This window comes from Anneissia japonica, unplaced genomic scaffold (genome assembly GCF_011630105.1).
Source record: "Anneissia japonica isolate Jap-2015-1 unplaced genomic scaffold, ASM1163010v1 scaffold426_len1935630_cov189, whole genome shotgun sequence".
NCBI classification, from domain to species: domain Eukaryota; kingdom Metazoa; phylum Echinodermata; class Crinoidea; order Comatulida; family Comatulidae; genus Anneissia; species Anneissia japonica.
Genome location: NW_022713172.1, coordinates 1,830,520 through 1,854,923, shown reverse-complemented (window position 1 = coordinate 1,854,923; position 24,404 = coordinate 1,830,520). Strand labels below are relative to the sequence as shown.

General features: G+C 34.8%; 2 protein-coding genes across 2 annotated transcripts in view; one reads left to right on the top strand and one right to left on the bottom strand.

Annotated features, from left to right (window-relative positions):
- Positions 1-1,591: 1,591 nt before the first annotated feature.
- LOC117108320 (protein REDUCED WALL ACETYLATION 1-like) lies at positions 1,592-2,461 on the top strand. The gene has a single exon (XM_033250297.1). The coding sequence runs from the start codon at positions 1,592-1,594 to the stop codon at positions 2,459-2,461; it is 870 nt and encodes a 289-aa protein (XP_033106188.1).
- Positions 2,462-13,113: 10,652 nt separating this feature from the next.
- LOC117108319 (E3 ubiquitin-protein ligase UBR5-like) overlaps positions 13,114-24,404 on the bottom strand; it is a gene marked incomplete in the record, with an annotated part of 30,427 nt that continues 19,136 nt past the window's right edge. The window contains 14 exon segments of the mRNA XM_033250296.1: positions 13,114-13,281; positions 13,559-13,650; positions 13,928-14,072; positions 15,452-15,721; positions 16,551-16,635; positions 17,115-17,348; positions 18,136-18,266; positions 19,152-19,405; positions 19,700-19,958; positions 20,244-20,463; positions 20,651-21,413; positions 21,717-22,758; positions 23,166-23,413; positions 24,292-24,404. Of these exon segments, the coding sequence (XP_033106187.1) occupies positions 13,114-13,281; positions 13,559-13,650; positions 13,928-14,072; positions 15,452-15,721; positions 16,551-16,635; positions 17,115-17,348; positions 18,136-18,266; positions 19,152-19,405; positions 19,700-19,958; positions 20,244-20,463; positions 20,651-21,413; positions 21,717-22,758; positions 23,166-23,413; positions 24,292-24,404 (4,024 nt within the window).

Below are 24,404 nucleotides of genomic sequence, written 5' to 3'. Positions count from 1 at the left end.
ACTGGTTTATATTTATAACATTTTATGAAATTATTTTTATACAAAAATGTAATATTGCAATTTCATGTACAGAATGTAGAAATTTATAAATTTTAAAGAAATACAGGTTTGTTAGGTGAATTTCTGTATAGTTTGAATATTGTATATATTTTTTCTAGTATTCTTTAATGTTTTTTGTAAATATTTGCTTTTGATTGTAAGGTAATAATTGTTCTGCCTTTTGTAATGTTATTTATACTTGAATAATTAAATGAATTAATTTATTAAATGTTCAATTGTTTTTACTGTACCCTCATTTTATACTTTATTTCATTTTCGCGAATATTAGTTAATAAAATATATTTACCGAAGCAGGGCTTAAATTGTATTGAAAGAGCTTAGAATTAAAAAGAATAAAGACAGATTTGTATTGTATTTGTATTTATTCACAGTCCACCTGATATTTTGGCTTATCAATCAATTACAGATTTCATTTCATTTCATTTATTTTGCCAAATAGATATAAATATATAAAATATACAAATATAAAATTTCAAAAATAGTAATTGTTGTCATGCGGTATAAGAAAACATAATATATTTACAAAAAGATTAAAAAGGCCTAATAAAAAGTGCAGATAAAATAAACCACAGAGAGAGCAATCGAGCAAATTCCCAAATCCCTTAAATGTTGTTATAATAATCATTCAGTTCCAGTTTCAGTTCAGATGCAGTGTTAGATCCACTTTGATCACTGATGCTACTGATGTTGTTACTGATTGGCTTGTCAGGTATATGACAGTGCAGTTGTAACAGTAGACAGTAGCGGATCCAGGGTGGGGGTTCAAGGGGTTCGGACAAATCCCACCCCCCAATTGCAGTATTATATTCAGTTAATCTCACTATTCATTCATATTATTTTTAGATTAATGTTAATAAATTTTTTTTTTTTCTATAGAGATCAAACTGAAGAATGGAAGGGTTGGATGCAAGTAATGTTCGTGTGGTATCATTATTATCACGCCGTGGAGACGTATAACATGATAAGGATCTTCATTGCATGCTACGTTTGGATGACCGGATTTGGTAAATATTCATTAGTTTTCACACTCGCTACTTGTTTAATACAATTTTGAATATTTTGTTGCTTTCTGTTCCTGCATAGAGCATGCTACCATGTCTGCCATTATATTGTTTCTTTTCAGTTGATTTGAACAATATAATATATTGTAGAGGGACAATTTGAGCTAAGTTAGCAGTTCTTGGATATGAAATAATGTAATGCTTGTAAGAGTGAGGCAGTTTATTAGTCATGTGAGAATTTATACCTTTAAACTCTGCAGTAAAAAAAACCTGCTTAGTTATTCTTCTGTTTGCTCAGATGAACATTAAGTGTTTTAAAATGAAACATACATATATTGGTTTTTCTTAAATTGTATCAAAGTTAAACTAAATTTACAAGAATTTAACAATTTATATATTTATCTTGCAATATAATTAAATTTCTTTACCTTTATCTCCATTTAGGTAATTTTTCCTTCTTTTGGATTCGTAAAGATTTTTCGGCATGGCGAATGTGTAAAATGATGTTCCGCTTGAACTTTCTAGTTATTATGGTTGCCATGACTACCAATAACCAGTATATGCTGTATTACATATGTGCAATGCACACGTATTGGTTTATCTCAGTCTATGTGTTCATGCGTGTTTTGTCATCCTGGAACGAGCAACCAAAACGAATGGCCCTCAAGTTTTTTGCGTATTTCATTTTCAATGCGTTGATATTTGACGTACCTCATGTTGCTGATACCGTGTTTCTACCATTTTGGCCGGTACTCTCCTACAAAGACTCACTTCACGAATGGAAGTTCCGAGCTGGATTGGACCACTACGCAACGCTCGTTGGAATGTTATGCGCATATAATTACCCTCATTTTGAGAGGTTTATCAAGTACATTGATCAGAAGCATATAGATCCACGTGATTTTAAGATAACGGTTGCAATCAAAGTGATGACTGTGGGCGTATTGTGCATGCTTATCCTTGTCTGGTACGATGCTCTTATGTTTCGAGATAAATTTGAATACAATCTCTACCATCCATACACTTCATGGTTCCCAATCATCTCATTTATTTTTGTGCGTAATATCTTTCCAGTGTTTCGCACACATCACATTGGGTTATTCGCTTGGTTGGGAAAGGTCACTCTTGAAACGTATATATCACAATTACACATCTACATGCAGTATAACGCAACTAAGACCATAGTTTACATCGCAGGGTATCCTTTAATGAATTTTGTAGTTGCCAGTTTGATTTATCTGTTTGTATCCCACCAGTTGTTTAAATTAACTACTGAGTTTAGTGCTTACCTTCTACCAAAAGATATGAAGAAGGTGATGTGTAACTTTATTGGTGTGGTTTTAGTATTTGCTCTCTATTTTTGTCTTGCTTTCCTTCTTCGGGATTCTGGTGTGTTATAGATGTGGAAAAATATTTATAAAAAAAGTTTTATTAGGCCATATTAATTTAATTGTTTGTCTCAAAGCTCTCCTGTTTCCAAAAACCTAATGCAGATGGCATTTTTTTTTTTTCAGTTTTCTTTTTAAAATTATAGTCTGTCAACACACATGTTGTAGGCTATTAAAGGAGGTTACACTTCAAGCGAGATATATATTTCATGTTTCTACCTTTTTAGGCGAGAACAATGCGCATAGGAGCTTTGAGACAAACAATTAAATTAATACTGTATGCTCTCATTAAAGAATGTATTTCTTAGCCAGAGTTCTTTTTAATCTTTATCATGGATTAAAATAAACGCAATCGACTGGAAAATGCATGGTTTTTCGGAGTGTGCCTGTTCAAATACGACATGTTACTGATGTTGAATATTATTGGATTTGTATGCCAGTTAACAATTTAGAAGTTCAATTAGAATTTGAACTTTGAACATGTCAGCATTTGTCTTATTGAAATGGGAACTTTCGTGCTCAGCAGAAAATCCGTTAAGTATTTTTCGTATTCTGTTGGTTAAATAACACTAACCTTTTCGTTGAGTTTGTACTAAACGTTCAAAATACTTTGTTGAGTTTGCACTTCGAATATGCCAATTGTTTGCTAATGCTCCAAATATTGGGGCTTTTCCAAGGAGAGGTTCTGGTCCTCTGCATAACACCAGGCAGATTAGGTACGTGAGAGCCTTAAATCCACATACTATGAGTGCATACTATGATTTTTAAGCTAGACTCAAGATTAATGAAGGATTAGGCCCAATAACATGTTTTTATTAGTTTATCACCCTCACACATCTTCTATAGTAGTGAAAAAACAATTTTGGAAAACCATTTTTTCTTCTATTAAGTAGTAGATATTGTTTGTATTATCTCAATCATGTTTTGCTTTGAATATCAATACACCAGCAAACAACCCAAAGGTGATGATTGGCCTTTAGCAAAAAAAAAAATAAAAAAATAAAAAAGCCTCCCTCCCTCATCACTTTTCCAGCCTAGATTGGGAGATAAATTAATAATAAGAGATTTAACTTAAAAATGCACCTTATTATTTTTGGAAAATGCTGAAAATGTCTTTAAACAAAAGCCTTATCAGAAAAATTGAAAAAGAAACTAAGGTTTCAATGGGTCTTTTATTTTGAACATTAGCAGTCCTACTATAACATCTACTTTTTTCAAAATGTCTAACTCAAAGAGCTCAATCACCAAGCGCATAGAGGCTTTTTCGCATGATGCGCTTTACAAATCAAACTCTTATTATTATTTATTTGTTCACTTCTTGATGGTATTTAAAATACTGTAGTGGTTATTAAATTACTACACACACTAAACCTTTATTTTATAAATATAATACACTTAATATATTTGATCTAAACAAACTACAAACCTATAATTTTATGTATCGATTTATAAGTAATACACTCCCAATTCATATTACCCTATTATTCCCAACCCAACAGTCTGAAATCCATAAATATCCAACCAGGTTTTCAAAAAACAATATCACCACAGAAAAATGTATATCTTCTCTTTAAAAAAATTCATTATTTTATAATAGACCTAAGTTATGGAAATCCCTTGACCCCTTTTTAAAATCTTTGCCCAGTTTTTCTTCTTTTAAACTTAACATCAAACGATATCTGGTCTCGATGTATGGTAATTAAGCCCTCTACAGTATGTATTATAATAGAAACCAGACTACCTGTTTATGTTTTTAGTTTCTGTATATTTTATTTTTATTTTAATGGTGGCCACATCTTAAAGTTTTTTTAAACTTATTGTGGTCTCCATCCACATAGATTTTTTGAATATATTTGATCATGTATATGTTTTTTTTTGTGTTCATTATGTGGAAAATAAATAAATAAATCAATCAAATTGGGTGCCTCTCCCTCGCCTAAAATCAAAGCAGCACTATTCTCTATAATATTCTGCCCAGTGGTGCTGCCAGAGTTAACGGGAGGTCTGATGTTCCCGACCGGGAGGGGTTAAAAATTGGGGATGGCCGATTTTCCAAAGGGAGAAAGTAGGTGGGGGCAGGGCATTCCAGAACCCTTAAAGGGGTCCCGGGGGAAACTACCCAGGGTAGGAAACTCAGACTGTATAGGGATTTGAAATGCTTTAAATGAGTCTTCATACTAACTGTTTTTCTTCCTGACAAATTATGTTTGATTTCTCGGGGACATAGGAGTCGGAAAGCTCTCCTTGATGGGCTGTTTTACTCTATATAATTAAATTACAAAAATAAAATTTTTTCAGCAATAATTTTGTGTTGTGCTCTACCTACCCACTTACTGAAAGGACGTTTATTTGAGTAGTGTGTAAATTTTCTACTAAAAAATAAAATAATCGTCTCCATTAGATAACTACCCCTCAAAAATCTTAAAAATAAAGAAATATGGTAGACCTATCTAATGAAGTGGGAGTGCATCATCACATGTACTTAACTGCAAAAACTGATAGACCATGATTTACAGTTTTGTTACCAAAAATTTAAATTTAAATTTTAAAAAAGCCAACAATGAGGTATTTTCAAGAGAGGGTTTTGTTTTAGATGCTTAGATATGCATGTTCCTACATTCTCAAGTGTCTGGTGGTAATGATTTTAGATTTCAGAATTTTTTTTTGTGCTAATGGTGATGGTGATTATGAGGATTTGACTTTTATAACGATGACCGTAAATAAATAAATCCATAATGATAACAAACTGTAGGCGGTGGAACAGTTTTGTGAGTGATGGAATGACTATAATGACATCAAAGTGAGCTCATCAGAAATGGGGCCAGAGGATTAGAAAGATTATGTCACTCTGGATGTAGAGGGGGGTGGGAGAGAGAGGGTAGGGAACCTGGAATGTCATTATCAGTAATAATTACAATAGCAATAATTAATCATAATGAATCAATAATGAATTCTTTAATTAATTAGGCCTAATAATAATTAATAACAATCATAATTAGGTAATTATAATAATTAATAATAAGCTAATTTGTTAACCATCTTTTTTACTAGGCCTACTAGCATCTTTCGTGCATCTCTAGCTGGGGACCACAGGCATTTTAATGGGATCCAGTTCATGCCAATTGAACTCTAAATGGTGGGACAACAGTATTACCAATTAGATCAGTTGAACCCATTTGAGCCCCAATCACAAACCAATGCCACCCACTTATTTACATGACAACATTGTCTTAAAAATTATTCTACTCGTCTATCGCTATTTTACCAGCATATATCTCTAAATTTGTTTCGTTAATGTCCACCAACAAGTCTTGAAACAAAAGTCTGGCGGGATTCAAACCTGCAATCCTTGCTTTCAACCCCAAGGCACTTTTTCTCATACAACTAATCAAAACACTCAGACATAGTAGAACTAAGTTTAAGTTAGAAAATCTTTACTGCTTTAGGATGATTTTTTTTAAAAAACAAGTCAGGAACCACTTTGTATCTTCTGAATTAATTCAATTTTATTTTCATCTTCATCAATACGTTTTAATCACTGCAAATAAAGCCGATGATTGTTCTATTGGCGTCAATATATTATAAAGCTCCAATAGTGTGTTGACATGTACTTAACCACAATTGATCTACATCATAAATTCATATCTGATCTGCTTCACTGGCAGAGGGCAGGAGGATTGTTTTCCAACAACAAATCATTGAATTATTTCAAGGCTATTTTCTCCATTTAGGTATACATTTACGTAAGCTTTGTATCACGGTACAATGCACTACAATGCTTTTGAAAGCATACTTTATAGTTCAACTATTGTACACGATTTTGAATGACTTCATGAATACATTTAAGATTTATTTTCACTGCAAAGAACCGAAATGTTCTCGGTAGGTCTAGCCTGGCTCTGTGACTATTTTAGGCCTACTATTTTTATGACTACTGTTTATTCAGGAATCAGAAATCACATAAATATAGCATACGATTAATAATAAATGTATTATTATCTGGTAGTGTTCATTTATCTAGTTGGAGGTCTGTTGAAACACTTAATAAAGCAATTCAATTATTCAATATATTTAATTTGAATTTTTATCACAAAACCTCCCTCTAAAATTGTCAATACAGTGCTATAGGACCTGTATTATGCACTGTACCATTTTCCACATTTTTTCACACTGAATGTTGTAAAACCACCATTTTAACCAATAATTTATACAGTGGCATGTCTTGAATGGGGGCATGAATGTGGAGTGGGTGGGGGAGCTTGATGATCAGTTGAGGGGCGCTAATACGCAAAATATGGTGATTTTAGGTGATTTTTAACTGTTTGACCATGATTTTTTTTTTTGGGGGGGACTGGGGTGTGAGTTATCTAGGCATGTCGTGGCGTGAGTAATCTAGGCGTGGCGTATCTAGGGACCCCCCTCTAGATACGCCACGCCATTTATATAGTGTATTAGCATGTCAACTGCCTAGTGTGAGCATTCTCAGTAGATTGCATTGCCACTAGGGTTTCTTAGAGAGTGTGCAAGTCATTTTGTATTTTTGATTAATATTCTGTTTTTTCAGTCAGCTCAACGTCATGCACTTGTCTGTTGTAATGTTTGGCTGGCAAAAATTACCGTTGAAATAATTCCTATTTGTTATGGAATATAGGAAAGAATTGTGTTCTGTATCATGACTGCCAACATTATGAAGACAAAAATGTTCTTAGGAAGAAAAAAAATTAAATATATTTAAATTTATATATATATTTTTAACCAGGACCTTTCGAAGTCAAACATTCCAAGTTCTTTCAGAGCATGTATTGTGACCTACTGTGGCCTCCAAAGTAAATAAAATTTTATGAATAAAAACTTTGTTTTTCTTGATATCCTAGTGCCTTAAACATGTGTGTCATTGACCTTGCCTATTTTTAAACATTATTATCGTATTTATTGAATGTATGAATTATTGTTTTAAGTTATATGATCAGCTGGTCTATAATATTATATACATTGTCAGTGGGTTCCAAGTTGTATTTTGTAGTGTATGGCTAGCAGTGCTGGTAGACAATAATACAGTACAGTAGTAAAAAAACATGTAAACATCATTAATATGTGGGAAATGGGTTAGTTTCTTTGAGAGTTGGTGACCGTGTTGATTTTTGGGAGGCTCCCACTGCTTGTAAGAAACTTGGGATCCCCGCTATGTAATGTTATGAATATGACTTGAGTGCAGTGGAATCAATGCAATATTTTCCTTTAGTGAAAGATGAAATGCTCCACTCAGTGAGGCACTAAGAAATATTTATTCTTTGTTCCATAATATTAATAGTGTTATGACTTGCATTGGCTATTTCACTACCAGATCATCTGCACTCACAGGGTCAATGTCAAAGGTGGTGTGTGGCTGCCTGACCTACTTTTTATTACCATAGACTTGGAAAAAATATTGGTGAATGGAACAAAATTAAAAAAATGTAATGATAATGATGTCTAGAATTAGTTATTTTTATATTTGGTAAATATATTTTATCTATCTTTGATATTTTTTGTTAATTTTATAAATTTTTGTGTATGATGGTCTGCCTTCTTTTAAACCAGAAAAATATATTAGAATGGTATTTTGGTCTATCTGTTACATTCATCAAAGTATGTCTTTATATTGTGTTTATTATTATATTGGATGTTTATGACTTTTTAACAATCATATACAATTTAACATTTTGTATTTCATTATTTTAATTTCTGGTAGGTAGTGGGTATCTAGAACTGTATCATTGTTGCAAATGCCAGATGTGTATGTCAATAAAGTCATTTATGTTGGTTTGAAAAGTGGAACTAGAACCGCAGTGTATATATAATACATAATTTATGCTTTGTTTTCTACACCACCACATGTCTTCGTTTGGACAGATGTACGAATATTTATGATAAATGTTGCATACAGTATTATTTGATTTCCTGACATTGATTATAGGTAGGCCCTGTTTGTCAGCCTTTTTCAAACTAGTGTCTATTTTGAAACCACCAGTGGCCCCTACACCCCCATTTCAATACTTCTAGATACGCCACTGAAAACCACTCCAAATATCATGGTCCTACAGGATCCTTAGTTTTGGGATGTTTGCTGGCTTGAGGGACAACAGTGGCTTGAGAAATTCTCAAACTACCCCGCTGTTGCTGGCACCACCACTGTTGAGGGAGGGTTGAGAACCACAGGACTAAGGGCTCATTATTTATATGTGTGTAATTGTATACTACTTTATCTTGGTATACAAACCTGTGAAGTTGCAATGGTTTTTTTTTCTCTGTTAGATGGAGGAATAAATCATCAAGCTATATTATATTTTACAGTAGTAATGTACCTGTATGTGTAAGAGAAATATTTATGGTTTCTGTTGTATCACACAGATACATGGTTGGACAGTGATTAATTCATGATATTCATGATAGATTTTGGATCATTAAAAATGTATGCATATATAGATTCCAAAGTTGTTGATTTTTTTCTTTTGAGTTTTTTTTTTTCATTTCATTCATACCGTTTTGTCCAATATACTTACAAACAAGTGACAATGTATAAACAAAAGCAAGACAGTTATTTGTCAATTATTATTTTCATGCGATAACAAGATAGTTGTTTCTTGGATAAGGAGATTGCTTTTTAATTGACCTTACCACCTCTTGGATGTTACTACAGTCCCCCAAAAATTACAGCATGAACTTAGGCCAAATAAAATTGTTGTTAGTTTCACGTCCGGAATTTGAAATTAATTTTTGCTGAGGTATTATACTATTTGCTTTTTACTATTCTATACTAATGATATAATGGCTGGTAAAAAGTAAAATGAACCTTTGTAATGTATTTCTACCATTTATGTTCCTACCTCTTCTTAGGCTTGATATCATTCTTTTTTACTGTCTATGGAAAAATGAATGTTTTTTGAAAAATAGCAAACAGTTTTTTCATGAGGCTCCAAAATTTGAGGGCAGGGACATGAAATTAGCAATTAATTTTATTTGGCCTTACATAAACACATGCATTTGTGGCACATATAATTCCTAGCCCTGTTTTGCTTGGTCAATAGTTGACACATTAGAACAGGGCCGGCGGAACGATTTTCAAAGTGAGGGGGCCCACTTATAAGATGAATGGGAATATGAATCGTGCAGATCTGGAATCAAATCTAGGTGGTGGGGTCAACATTCCTTCCCCGGGAAAATTGATTTCTAGATGGAGGGAAATGACCTTTCTCGACTTTTGAGCTAGGTGTCTTGAAAACGGTAAGGTAAACTTTCTCATTACAGTAAATGGGCCTGTTATATGTGTATACATACATTTAAAAAAATGAGTAGTTGCATATGTATTCTTTTTTTCATGAATCGATAAATCCCAAAAAGAAAGGGGGGGTCCGGGGTTCTCCCCAAGGAAAATTTTGATTCCTAGAAGGCGGGAAATGAGTTTTTCCAACTTCAGAGGTGTCTTTTAAGTTCTTCAAAATTCAAGGTTTTCCCCTCTTGAAAATTATTATAATGAATCAATAACCTAATTATTTGGAAGAGAAAAATGTATAAATATTTTTTAAAATATTCATTTTAGGAGCCATTCTAATATTCACAATGAAAATTCTATATTTTCTGGGGAAAACAGTAAAAATTCTGGGAAGCGAGGATCCTCCATAAAAATTTGGGAAACCCGCGAATTTTTGGGAACTTGGTAGTCTGGACTTCAATTTCAGTTAAATTTGTTTGTTATGGTATTATGATGGTATTTAATAGAACAAATATCCTGATTACATAGCCGTCGGAAGCATTTTGCAAGTAGTCTGGTCATTATAGTCAGAGTGGGAGGTGGGGGACTTCACAAATTTGGTTGTAAAAATGTGTGGGGTCTGAGAGAATCCACTACAGCCCCCACCATGGTTATTGAACAACTTGTTTATAACTCTGAATGCCCGGAAATAGATGCTTACAATGTGTAGGGCCATTAGCACCACCCCTCAAAGGGCAGCCATAAGAAATACAATTAGCAGGGAGTTAGAGTCTATGTTGAAAATATGGTACTCTGGATGCCTGGAAATAGGCAAACCTGTATAGCCATAACCCTCCCAATCTATTGGCAGACTAATAGGCCTATTTAAAATTAGTTTATACCCACCTCTATGTTATGGGCTGAGGTGAGCAAATTTTGAAAACATGGCACCTAAATATAGCTACTTTATTGTCATAAAATTTAATATGTAGTGCCTTTTGGGAGAATAATTAGAATGGTTTTTGTTATAACTAATATGATGTTGGTACTGGAAACACTCAGTGCCCAAAACAATAAAATAAAACAGACAGCAGTATAGAAATACAGTACAAGTATTTTTTAAATTTAGCTTCTTACTAGCAAATTTAAATCTTTAAATTTTTGAATTAAGTTGTTTACTTGCACAATTAATTTGTAAAGCACTATATGGGACCGTCAGTTCAATGCAAGATATGCTTGGCTTATGTTGGAGTAATTCAACTCAACATTGCCATAAATTAGTGGAAACATTCTTGCAAAGTTATCCAAAATGTTCCAGGGGTTACGAATACCCCATGCACCCCTGCTTTATAACTGAATTTTTTCAGTTACCTATACATTTAAGTTTTAAAAACACTTTGTTATGATTTCTGGAATTGTCAGAGCATGTCTGGGGCGGATGCAGGACTTGGCAGTAGGGGGATGCGTGAGAGTCCACATCATCATTGTGAGACAATTTTGAGAATATTGACCTCTAGGTGCCCAGAAATTGCACTTTAATACCTTTAAAAAATATTGCAGGTACTTCATATTAATAATACAATACAATTATTTTTCTTAATACAATTCAGGGGGTGTGATCCCCCCTGTATTCGCATCTGCATGAAAACTGACATTAAAGATGGGAACATTTTTTGTACAGTATTCAGTTTGATATGGAGTGGGGGAGGGGATGGAAACATTTACGCCCACAACTTTTTATCAACTAAATATGTTATTATTGTTACCGGAGTGTAGAATAATACATTCCCTATCATTTGGTATAAAGAAAAATGTAATTACATGGTTAAATTATGTCACAGGACATCAAAGGTCATCATACAAAGATCAACATATGTATTAAAACTTTCAATAATAGATTCCCTATCTTGCGAAAACTGAAAGTATAAAAGTTATAGCAGAGCCCAATGCAAAAAAGTACTAAGCTGGTGGGACGGTGGAGGAGAGGAGGGATGAAATCTACACCATTTGTGAGACATATTTGGAACAAATATATTCATCCATGTTGTAAATGTAAGCAAGGTTATTACAGTATTTTCTAAAATTGACATGCAACACATTACCAAATAATGTTTGCGTAGTAAAATGGCTGGCAGACAATTTCCAAGGTTTTCATTGTAAAAAGTTACATACAAAACAAGAGGCAACATAATTGAATTTCTTTGGGCACATTTTAATACTGTAGTCTCATTCTTAAGGCCGACGCTGTCTGAGTTGCCTGACCCGATTTATCGTCAGGGACAGTCTTAAGCCGTCATGAGAAATATTAAACACTTTAATATTCTATGACGCGACTGCCCCCGACGCACACCATCGCGTCTGCGTTTAACTCACACAGACCTGACGCGACAAAAAATAGCGTTGGGCTGCGTCGTACGACGCTGTCTGAGTTGGCCATTACCATTAAGTCAACAACTTAAAAAAACAGCACTATAATAAGACACATTAAAATGATGAGCCACTTGCATTATAAGAAACCTTTATTGGGGTCAAGGGGAAATTCACAAGCAACAAGAGTTGGCTACATCTTGCCAGTAACGTTCACTCACTGGACAATAATGGTCCCTTAAGTTGGCTTACTAACCCTAGACAGTGCTACTACTTGCCCACAGTTGAGCTTTTGCCCATCGTTTACATTCATGGCAATTGCATTTCATACTAATTATTACTGTTTATCGTCGCTCCATTATCAGTGTCCACAATTTATAGAACAAATTAGCAATGCGATACAAGTTTTTTGCAATGCATTTTAATGTAATGTATACACTTGACTTTAATATTTTAAAAAATCCTCAAGCAAAATGAAGTCTAACTATATAAATAATGCTACTGTACTTTCTGTTTAAAAAATTGTATTGAATTCAAAAAGTAATAGAGATTCTATGGTTCATTTTTTCTATGTAACTGTATTTCAGTTTTTAAAATTCAGTTGCATTGTTTTAAATAATTCAAAAACGGCCTTGAATGCAACAGAGCAAAACACAATGAAGCAAAGTTTCCTATTAAAGCACAAAGGGGAAAAAAAATGCATACAGTAAATATTGTAATACAGCAGTAACAGAAAAGCTGACATTTCTCCTGTCTTATCGCCAACAACCAAAACAACTTGATTACTTACGTTCAACAATCGGGTAAATTAACTTTTGTCATTTTTTGTACATGATTAAAAAGTGAAACAAGATAAAAAGTCAATCGGATGCTATATCCACACCCAAAACAAAGATATAAAAAAGATGAATAACTCCTAGGAAATTTTCCATTCTGCAGTTTTTTTTTTGTTTATTATAATATAGAATACAACTGATATTCTATCTAAGATGGAAAATCAACAATTCTTGGGCCTAAATTAGTAGCAAGTATTGCATCTCTTGAATGTGACATCACAGAATAGACCCTAAGTGGAAGCTTTAAGAGACAGGTACAATGGGATGTATAGCCTTGATATACAGGTGTTCGCAGTAGGTAGGTGATTGTCATCAGGTGGACGGATTGTAATGGTTGGCATCGGTTGAAATCCCTCCTCACTAGCTGGTAGGTTAGGACTAGACATCCAGAAATAAACCTGAAATGACAACAGCAAATTAGCAACAATTTATTGTCTTTGTTAACATCAAAAAGAATAGCATAATACAGTATTTGAAAACAATAAGCTAATTCATAGTTTGAAGTGCGCATGCTTGTATCACTGCAAATATTTATTGTGTACGATGGCAGCTCTGTGGTATAAATGCAGAGGTGGCATTCAGATATTGTTGTATCTGTATTAACCAACCCTACTCTTCTTCAAGTAAGTGTTAGTTGTTCATTATGCTCACTGATTGACAATTTGGATTACTCACCAAGTCTTGTCTCTGTTCATTGTTCATCTTCTCTACTATTGACCAGAACCATTGCTTAAAACGTGTCAACTTATCATTGGCTTCGCTTGAACCTAAAACCAAAATGGCAAATAACTATTATTTTGTAGATTAAAAGAGTGTAAGTTACCTTTCATAGTTACAGTTTAGTTTCTGGAACCTTTCGATGACACTTTGTCATCCTCGTCAGCGTTTGAATCTGGCGGTTTACTGACATGTCAGCATTGATGTTAGCGTGATCAAGAAACAAAATACAGTAAAAAAGCCCCATAGGCTAAAGCCCCTATATTTTCATGCAATATTACTAATTGCAAAGGCCATATGCCTCCATTTACTTGGTCGTCAGCTTACCTGTTTCATCATTGAATGTTGTGTAGCTGATCAGTCTGAGGATGTCCACCTTACCAACGCCATTCAACAGGAGTCGGAAGTCCTCAGCCGTTAGCCCATCAAATGTATTTCTTGGAACCACATCATACACACCTTGTTTGATTGACTAGCAAATAGAAAAATATACATTTTTTAACTGAAAGTACCGGAAAAAAAAAACAAAACAAAAAACATTTATTGTCTGTTAAAAATTACACTGACTGCCTTAGGCATGGCACTTTATCTGGATCCTGATAAATTTGACAATATTCATCATTACATTATCCACATTCGCTAATTTGGATCCAATGATTTGGGTAGGAAGTACCTTAAACGATCTGCTAATTCTACAAAAGGTTTTAGCAGTAAATAAAACTAAGGTACAAATCTATATTACATAATGCTTATGCACTTTGACACCCTTTTCATTACAAAAACTCAATAAACCGATAATTTTAATTATTTTTCTATTTAATTCATATTCAAAGAGAGTGACCTTTTCAAAAAAAATGTCTGCAGGTGTTATGACTACAATAAGAATAAAATATACAAAAAGATCCAAACACAACAAAGACATAAAATATTATTTCACACAAAATAGGGAATTAATTACAATATAATTATATTTTGACACACAAAAAAAATTAATAGTAAAACCAGTATTTTAAAGCACACAAACCAATATTAGCATTACGCATAAGTATTATAATATCAGATTAGGATAATCAGTACTATAAAACCAAGATTATTATTTAAAGAAAGAAAATAAAAACAGACTATCATTAGGCCAAAAAAAATTTATTGTGTTGCCCTCCGCGACTGACCGAAATTTTCCAAAAAATTGGGCATTAAAAAAAATTTTTATTTTCAAGTAAAAATTCGAGAAATACTGCTACCAAAATTAATATTTAGTACATAAAATCTAGAACAGACATGTATTTCTTGCAATATCGGCCATAGATGCACACATAAAATCGGTAAGATAGAAGGCATTTGGAGGACTGAGCACGACGACGATATGTGTATGCATCATCGGATCTCTTGCGCTAAGCTGTCAAGCCACGACCAGATCTAGCCTATTCTTTACTTCTGTACAGCTTGTGGTTGCTTGAATCAAAAAGAGTGATGATGACCTTACGGTATATTGAACAATAAATAAAAACAGGCTTAGGTCTAGCCATCGCTATAGATCCACTACATAGCTAGACTTAGGCTCTGTTTTAGGCCAACTATGAACGAAATATTTTTCTCTTTTTATTCGATTGTATTACATAGAGGGCGCTTGTTTTGAAATTTTTCATAGCCATAGTATCGTTTTGCTTGACCAGCCAGTGCGTGACCGTGTGGATCAAAGCCAAATAAAACTTTCTTTAAACTGATTTATATTTGTTAAATTTGTTAAAGTTGGTTAGAAAAAAAAAAGTCTGACTGACCGATTTTTTTCCATTTAAGGGAAACACAACAATTTTTTTTTTGGCCTTATTCAAAATCAGCTTTAAATTTTACCAGCAGGGCTTTCCCAGCAACAACAATCATTCTGTACTCTGCATAACGTTTAACATAATCATACACGTTACTAGAGTTCACCCTGAGGTATGTCCCTCCGGGTACTAGTTCCACTTGTCCCCCTCCTTCATCCTTGCTCAGTTCAATGCAGTAATTTAGATCAAGTGCGGATAATATAACACCAGAGTCCTCCCGCTCTGAATCCACCATCAGTTGCCGCAAGCTCTCATATAGGATTGGATCAAAGAAAGCAAGATCATGCCAACCAATCTGGAAATAAAAGCAACAAATAAGTCGTAACTTACAACTCTCAATGTTATTACCTTAGTATGGTAATGATGATAATAAATCCAACCAAAAATAGAATATTTTGACAACAAATATTAAAGTGGTATTCCATGATAACAAGCTAGTCACAAATTTTCAAAATATATTTGAATAATAATAATAAATATAATTTGATAACCATCAATATGAAAAGCTTAGATTCAGAAACAGCTGTTCTTCCCTGGGACTGTGGTAAATAAAATGAAGATTCTACATTAAATACAAATGCACATTCAGCAAGAAGCCCTTGAGAGAAACAAGCCTCAGGGCTTATAGAGCTATCCCCTGCATTCCTTTCTTATTTTTCTGTCCACTGAATGTATGCCTTGTTTTATTAATTGTATTTTGATATATTGGAGTGCAACAAACAATGATTGTGCAAAGTTCACATTTTTTACCATTACGTTCAAATAAATTTCATGAAAATGTTTAGTTGAACTCTGTCAACATTTAGAAACATTTATTTAACTGCTCCTCTACGAGAGACACTTTTAATTAGAGTGCTTTGGGCTGAGGAATCAAATGCATTTCAAAGCATGGGGATTGTGTTGAAAATCTCACCTTACTGCAATCTGATGTTTCAAATATTTTGATGTTTAAAAAATTATTGTTATTACTTTTATTCTATTTTATACTTTTTTGCTGGTTTAAACTTTATTTTGTTAATGTATATTATCAATATAATCGAAATGTACAAAGCCTCTTTAGTTGCAACTTTATAAAATGTTAACATTTAAACAATAAATCAAAATAAGTGATGGTGGGTTCTTACCTTTCTTCCTATAATGTATTTAATAACATGTCTGTTTAAACTAAGTGGACAGATCTCATTCTGTAGTAGACATAGACCTATAATCCTACAAAACAATATGGAAAACAGATGTCAGTACACAATCCACTATCTGCATAATTTTGATCACAAGTGTTGTTAATGTTTGGCCTCTCAATTCAGGTCAATATTGATTTGGCAATAAATAACAGTACAAATGTATTCAAGAACAACATGATAATTAATGAGGTAGCAGCTGTACTATTCTTCAGAACAAATTTAGACTACAAACTTGAATACACAAGCTTTCCTAGATTTAATAGAACAGCCTGAGGATTCCTGAAGATAACAAATACAGTTTGAATTTTTCAATCAACGATGGCTTGTATCACTTTCTTTGGAGTTAGTTTCATAATTGTGTTATGTAACAGACTTTCCTCAACAAATCCATCAAGCTGGCTGTGTTACTAAACTCTAAACCCTTTTTACATCTGCAAAAATTCTTTGTAAATTTTATTGATTAAAAAAAAAAAATCAATTTTAAAGAATACTTATTCATATTCTTACCTGCCAACATTTCTGAAGCAGTTAATTCTAGCTGGTGAGTTTTTTCCAGCACGTGGTGAGTAGAATCCGGTTTTGCCAGGCTGGTAAAACAAGGGATGGTTGTCTAGGTTCTCCTCAGATTCCTCCAATTCTAAATCTTGCGTTTTGTCTGATTTTTTGCTTACTTTTTCTGAGTTTCTGTCAGCAAGGTTGAATATTTCTAAGTCTAGAAGGCCACCAGCATTATCCTCTCTGCTTTAAGAAGAATAATATGAAGACCTTTACATATTAAGTGGGCATTTGAACCCCATTAGTGGTTATTTGCGGTTGTCTTCGGCAGACCATGCACAAGCAGTATTTTTATACTCGGTATGAAAAAAAAAAATATGTGATTGTTCACGTTCAGTATAGACTATACTGGCGAATTAATAAATAATATAACATTTCTTTTAAAGTTTTTTTTTATTGTTATGTATGATATAAAAATAAATAAAATCGAAATTGCTTGAACAGGTCTTAATTTCTCAAAAAAAAAATATATGAGATATGGATGCGAGTAGGATGGCTGAGCTGTTAAACCTACAGCTTATAATATCGGCGCTGGTTCGAATGGCATGCTCGCCTAATGTTCTAGTGGCAGAACAAGTCTTCTTGGCTAAGGACTATAAACCGTAGGCCCAGTGTATACAATGGCTCGTGTGCACTATAAAGAACCCAGTACATCTTCTGAGACAAGTAGGGGGTTACCCCAGTGTACTGGTCCATACAGCCCCTGTTGTGGACAGACGAGAAATATCTGGTACCAGTTTACCGGGAAGCTCACAAACGAAGAGACCCTTAGGGGAGAAGGAAGCTACTGTGCGAGCTAGTCCACACCTGGACTTCGGTATAAAGTGCTATATAAATCGAACCACATTACATATGCAAGTAGAGAAAAATATTGTTTATTGATAAAAAAATCAAACAATCATCTGACCACAAAATCATATTTATTTTGTTTGTATTTATATTAAAAATATTATAGTACGTTATTTAGACTTACCTTCCATGTGAGAGAATAACATCAACCGCTTCATCAACTCGTTCTCGTAAAGCGTCCTCGCTTGCCAGTAGAAGTAGTAATCGAGATGGTTGCAGCTCCAGCAACATGCCAGTTATTTTACTGGCAAGTGACTAAAATAAATGAATAAATGTTTAAATTAAGTAAATGACAACATTTGAAAAACAAGGGAATCAAAAGTTCTCAAATAGTCTTTTCTGTAGCTCATGCCCCAAGGTGTTTTATGCCTTGCATGTCATGATTACTATAATTAAAATAAAGGGAAATAAGAAGAAAAGATTATCACTCAACCACCATTTGTGTTTCAGGGCTGTATGGATGTCCAAAGATATTGTGACACCAGCCAGCATTACTTAAACAATCATCAGAAATACAGTATTATCACAGTGCTACAAACAATTTTATTTCTGCATTCCTAAAAATGTGATTCTCATGTTTTTATTCAAATTTAAATTGTTGGGGTACTATCTGAGTAACAGCCTACCCCCTAATTTTCAAAAAATTTTATAGTCAGGCCACCCTCCTCTCCACAGGGCTTATAAGGCCAAGATCCTATAAATACAAGATAGCATTCTCTACGATTTCCACATGCAAATTCTGTAATAACTAAGTATATGGCGCCCTCTTGCAAAAGTGAAAACTTTCAAACTTTGATCATAGCGTACACCGCGTGACTTTACCTTCACGCGTAACAATTAGAAGCGTCCGATTTACAATGCGCCCTCTCTTTAGAACAATTAAGAAACAATTATTGATGTAATTGTTAAAACTTTCGCGTAACACGAACACTCTATCTCAGATCCATGGCAACGAATAGGACACCCTCTCCCAAAAGTGATTACTTTTCTGTGCCAAATCAACGCTTCCATTTGTTTTGCGTAACTCGCAGAAAATGCCATCTTGTTTTTATAAGATCTTTGTTATAAAGTCAAATGAAGCCTTTTTAGCTTGTGTGAGCCATCAAATTCAAGTGGACAAGAAAAACAAACGTTTCTTACTGGTTGCAACATCTGAACTCTCGGGAAAAGTCTTTCACCAAGAGCTTGTTTAGGTGCTGTAAGTGGTTCATGTTCCCTTTCTTCAGGGTTGCTACTGTCCCGTGGATAGAATGGCCTAGCATCGTATGATAATTGGTTGCGATCACGTTCTCGGTCAAGACTGGAAAGTAAGCGGCCACTATGTCTTTCACCGGTACCATGACGTCGTATTCTTTCCCGTTCCCGTTCTCTACTTCTCAGTCTTTGAATTAAACCTTGAAAACACACATACATATTATTTATTATTTATTTATATTCAATGTTCATTTCAACTACAAAGATACAAGTGATAGCATTATAATTATTTATATCATTATTTCATACGTCTTTTATTTCCTTTTACCTCAAAAAGGCTCTGGAAGTCACTTGTAGGCAAGGTTTTTTTTATACTTACTATTTTATATTTTTTTCTTCGTAAACCATGAAATGCTAGCACTTAAGGCTAAATCATAGCATGAACAACACAAGAATTATTGATACTAATATTACTTTATATGTTTGCTACTCACTAAGTTGAGGAGGTCGTTGAGTTAGATTTGTCATGACATCATCAATTGGTGGCAATTTTTCTTGCGCCATAAATGCTTCTGAGATGGCTGTGTAGAAGCTGCGAGCTACACCACTGCCTTCACCAGGTTCATCATTAAACGTCACTTTGACACGATGTACTGCCATAGGGGTATTGGAATTGGTCGTGGTGCGTCTGTTGAACAATGTATTGAGCTGTCGTAACGTTTGCTGGATTAAAGGATCCCTTCTACGCTCCACCTATAGAATGAAAAAACACATTTAATTAAAAAAAAATATACAACCAAGGAGGGGTTTTGAGGGTTTAGCTGAACCCGCCTTTTTGACCAGTTTATTACTATAGTAGTAGTTTATCATAACTTTGTTTATTAAAAAAATAATTATTTTCTATTATCATTATTAAATTATCATCATCATCATCATTGCCATTACTATGATTATCATTATATTTATATCATTATTAGTATTATATTGACTTATGGTCATAAAACATTGCAAGTAGTAAAATATAAAGAATGAGCTAACCTCTAAGGTTAAGTCACGGTTTTGATTGTTGCGTATCTTTTCCATTTCACGTCTAAATTTAGCTTCTTTGATTTCAAATCCACCAAGCTCATTGAGAACCGAGCCTGGTTCACGCCCTACATCCTCAAGAAACACACGGCTGAAGAGTTCAAGGGTCAGTCGCCAACGACCGAGTAACATGTCACCTGACACCAGTGGGCCAAATAATCCTTGTGCATTCCTGTAAACAAAGAAGCATCATCACTAACAATTTCATTGGACATTACATGAGTCAAGGGCAGACTACCACTATGTACTGCTACTTCCACTACTAGTAGACATCACTGATTTTTATATGAGGGCTTGACTACAGTATTTAAAATGAATAACTTAGGATTGATACAATTAATGTACGCTGACATTCTTACCTTCCAAATAAACTAGTTCCATTGTTGACAGACTGCAGAGGGTTCGCCATTAAAGATGACCAGAGGTTCTCAAACATACTTGTTGAAGTCCCTGCAGTAGCCTGGCTAGCTCTAGTTCCTGTTTTCTCTCCAGTAGCTGCGGAACTAGTACCTTCACCAGTGACTATGCTCCTTGGAAGGTGAACAGGTCCTGGAGCGTTGCTCTGTGGATTTACATTCAAACCTGGATGAGAAGACAACATGGGAGCACGTGGAGGCATAGTGGGAACACCAGGCGGAACTCGAGACGAAGGGTTAAGTTGGTAGCCAGAAGGGAATGGCAGTCTGGGGACTTGCACTGGACCCGGTTGACTGCGTCGCAACTGCTCATCTGCAGCTTGCATACTAAGATTCAAAGCACCACTTGGGCCCATTGGACTGAAATTTATAGCACCATCAGTAGCCTGGCTAGGCTGCTCAACCCATCCAGCAGTCCTGATAACAGACACCTCTTGTGGTTGCACGCTGGATGGACCACCACTAGAGTAGTTATCAGCAACACGTATAACTCCCTTTGGCGGAGAAGGCTCAACCTTTAGACCAACTGGTAGGAACATGCTTAATGGATTGACATCCTGAGAACTTGAGGATGTCAGAGACTGTGAGCCATCTAATGTAAAACTAGAAAGACTTTGGTTCGTTGGTAAGGAACTGGTAGAGGGGTCACTACTGCTTCCAAGGCTCTGATTGGCTGGCATTGTTGAAACGCTAGCTAGACTTGCACCTTCAAAAAGAAATAATCAGTTTGTTAATTAGCCAATTATCTTTACAATTCAAAAACCTGAAAAAAAACCACTATAAAATAATTGATCATGTTGCCAACCTGTGTATTCAAAAGACGGCAATTATGTAGCATTACATCATGAAGTTCTTCTATATTAAATAATTTTAAGGTTAAATATTTTAATGAAATGATTCAAATAAAAACAAATTAGCAATTGTGGCTTTTTGTTCTACACTTATGATCAAAAACAGTAACATTTTTAACAAGTGAAAAACCATAAAAAGATATGAAAGTAAGCATTACCTGAATACTGACTAGAGCTGCTAGCCATTTCTTGTTTCCTTACATCTGATGTATCACTTTGAGACCTTCCAAGTCTTGCTTCTGGTGGGATATTAAGGTTAGCTTCAATTCCAGTGCCAACTTGAGTGTCTATTTGTGACTGATCATCAATATCTACTGGCACAAACATCTCCTGCCGACTACTTATGCTCAGCCTTGTAGGCAGTACTTCTAAATACCGCTGGTCCACTGAGACGGAGTCTGCTTGACTAGCGCTGCCGACCGCTGCTGGTACAAATGGTTGAGGTTGCCCAAACAGATCCTCGCGAGTTGCTTCAGGTTTAAGCAGATGTGGTCTTTCAGCCAATGGCAGTGCATCAACAAGTGGCGTGTGAAATGAATCAGGAGGAGGGCAGCCCAGGAAGGTGGTGGAATCTGAACGTACAAAGAACGGATGCTTTGGGCCTGTGGATGTACTTGGCACATGGCGGTCTTCTTCAACAAGACTATCGGTATCAGCAACTATGCTGGTATCGGTGCCATCATCGTCAACTGCATCTTCCTTCTCATACTGATGGCTTTGATGCCATAATGTCTCATGAACACGAACTTGATGTGGCACAATGTCATGCTCGCTGCTACGCATGTAATAAATAAGCGCATCCAATACATATGCTGCATGCTTTAACGCTGACACATCAACAACGGGAAGACTTCCGGAATGCTCGCTGTTGTGGGCACGCATCAAAGACAATGCATAATTCAAAAAATCCATTCTTACACTATGAGATGCCTCTGCCCTTACACTACGTGGAGCATCCAGTCCTCCCCTATGTCTACGTCGGTTTTCTATGTTGCGATAAAAGGATTCTTCTTCACGTGTGGCTGCTTCTCTATCAGATCCACGTAAACCGCGGACATAGGATGCGTGGAGTGGATGTGTGGGATGCGCTGGATCAGTGCTTGATGTGACTGCTTTACCAAAGCGTAGCTGAGCTTCTGTACTGTCCATGATTGCTGTCAACCATTCAGCTGTAACTTTGACATGATAATCAACATACATCTATAAAATAACATTTAAGAATTATGAGAATAGAAACAGGATTTATTTTGACTCATCAGTGGTAATGGTTGCCAACGATTTTACGATTGAAATCCAGTATATTTTTTTTCTCATAACTATGAATTTCACTCCCTAAGCTTCGTATAAATACTTTAGAACCTTTACACTTAACACTGCTGGAGGAGTATGAAAATTAGAAATATAAAAGCAAAATTAAATATTTACAAATAAATAGGCCTATATAACATAGCATAAGTAGAAAAGCAACTGAAAATTTAAACCAAGTAAAGAATACCTATTGATTTGTTGATAGGTCCTTGTAACAATAATAAAAATTTGATAATATTAAAACATAATTCTGTCAATTGTTAAACTAAAACTCAAGTAAATTCCAAATGTAAAATAACCTGAATATCGATTGTGTCCTGATAGGTGACCTTGAGGCATTCATCCAAAGATTCAACTCCTTGGTAATTAGGCAACACTGCTAGGAGATCGGAGACTTGGCGTATGACCACACCAAACGCTCTAGCTAGGCAGTTTGAGGTTGTGGACATTGTCTGAGGGTTGGTGTCACCAGTAGGTCCAGAGGCTGAGATACTCAATGCAGCATTCCTCCTGATGACTGGGTCGATGTATATCAAACCCCTTGAGCCTAGAAATATAGATTATATACAATAAAGGTACTTGTAGAAAATTGCTTAGGATTTTTTCTTGCTAGCTCAAGGTGTTAAGAATACTGATTTATAACTTCTTCTCATTTATTGGGCTAACATAACCTTTTGACTTTCATTTGCCCGGTAAATGTGAATAAGGTGTTAAAAATACTGATTTTTAAACACAGAGGTTAAGGGGTTATAGTACGATTTTAATGCTGTTCAAAGGTAATTTAATTGATCAATCAGCTAATAATTGAAAGTACAGTATGCAGAATAATTTAAATTTGGAGATTGTACATAAAATTTCAATAGTGTGCCTATAACGCATTCTTTACAAAGGGCCTTCATCTTAAATTGGTTTGGTCTGATATGATCCATTGTTTGACCAAATATTTATGTAGAAAGGAAAAACAAGTAGTGTATATACTATTAGATGGATCATCGTTGAATTTGTAGTCATCTTCACTGCCACCGCCTTAGTCATTTATTTAGTTGTTCTTATCATATATTAATTATCACAATTATTCTTAGTTCCCTTTGGAAAGCTGATATTAGTTGTAGCAAAATTGTAATATATGTGCTACAACTAGTATTAGTACAAAATCCAGGAATTTGATATAGAGGGTGCCCAGAGACTTTCACAGATGGAGGGTCTATAACACTTCAACCCCACCCACGGTTGGGGCTCAGGTATGAAAATTTATGATTATGGCACCTCTACCTGCCTGAACTGCAATCTCAGACTCGAAAATTTAAGCAGAAATTTCTTTATTTTTCTTAATTTCTTGAAAATTGTGAAACATTTGGGGGTAGGGGAATGGGTGGGTTGGCTGGTGTCAACCACTGATAATAAATTAGGTAAATGACAACTTACTTAAAGAGGCAGTGGTAGCATTAGATGGGGTATTACAAGGCTGTGGGGCACGGTAAGCCCATTGCATCGGGTGCGGTATTTGAGGGCGCCGTTCTCCTGTACGACTTGATGGT

Bases quoted from the DNA above. Each gene is read 5' to 3' on its own strand.
- LOC117108320 (XM_033250297.1), top strand. From the start codon at position 1,592: ATGGTTGCCATGACTACCAATAACCAGTATATGCTGTATTACATATGT.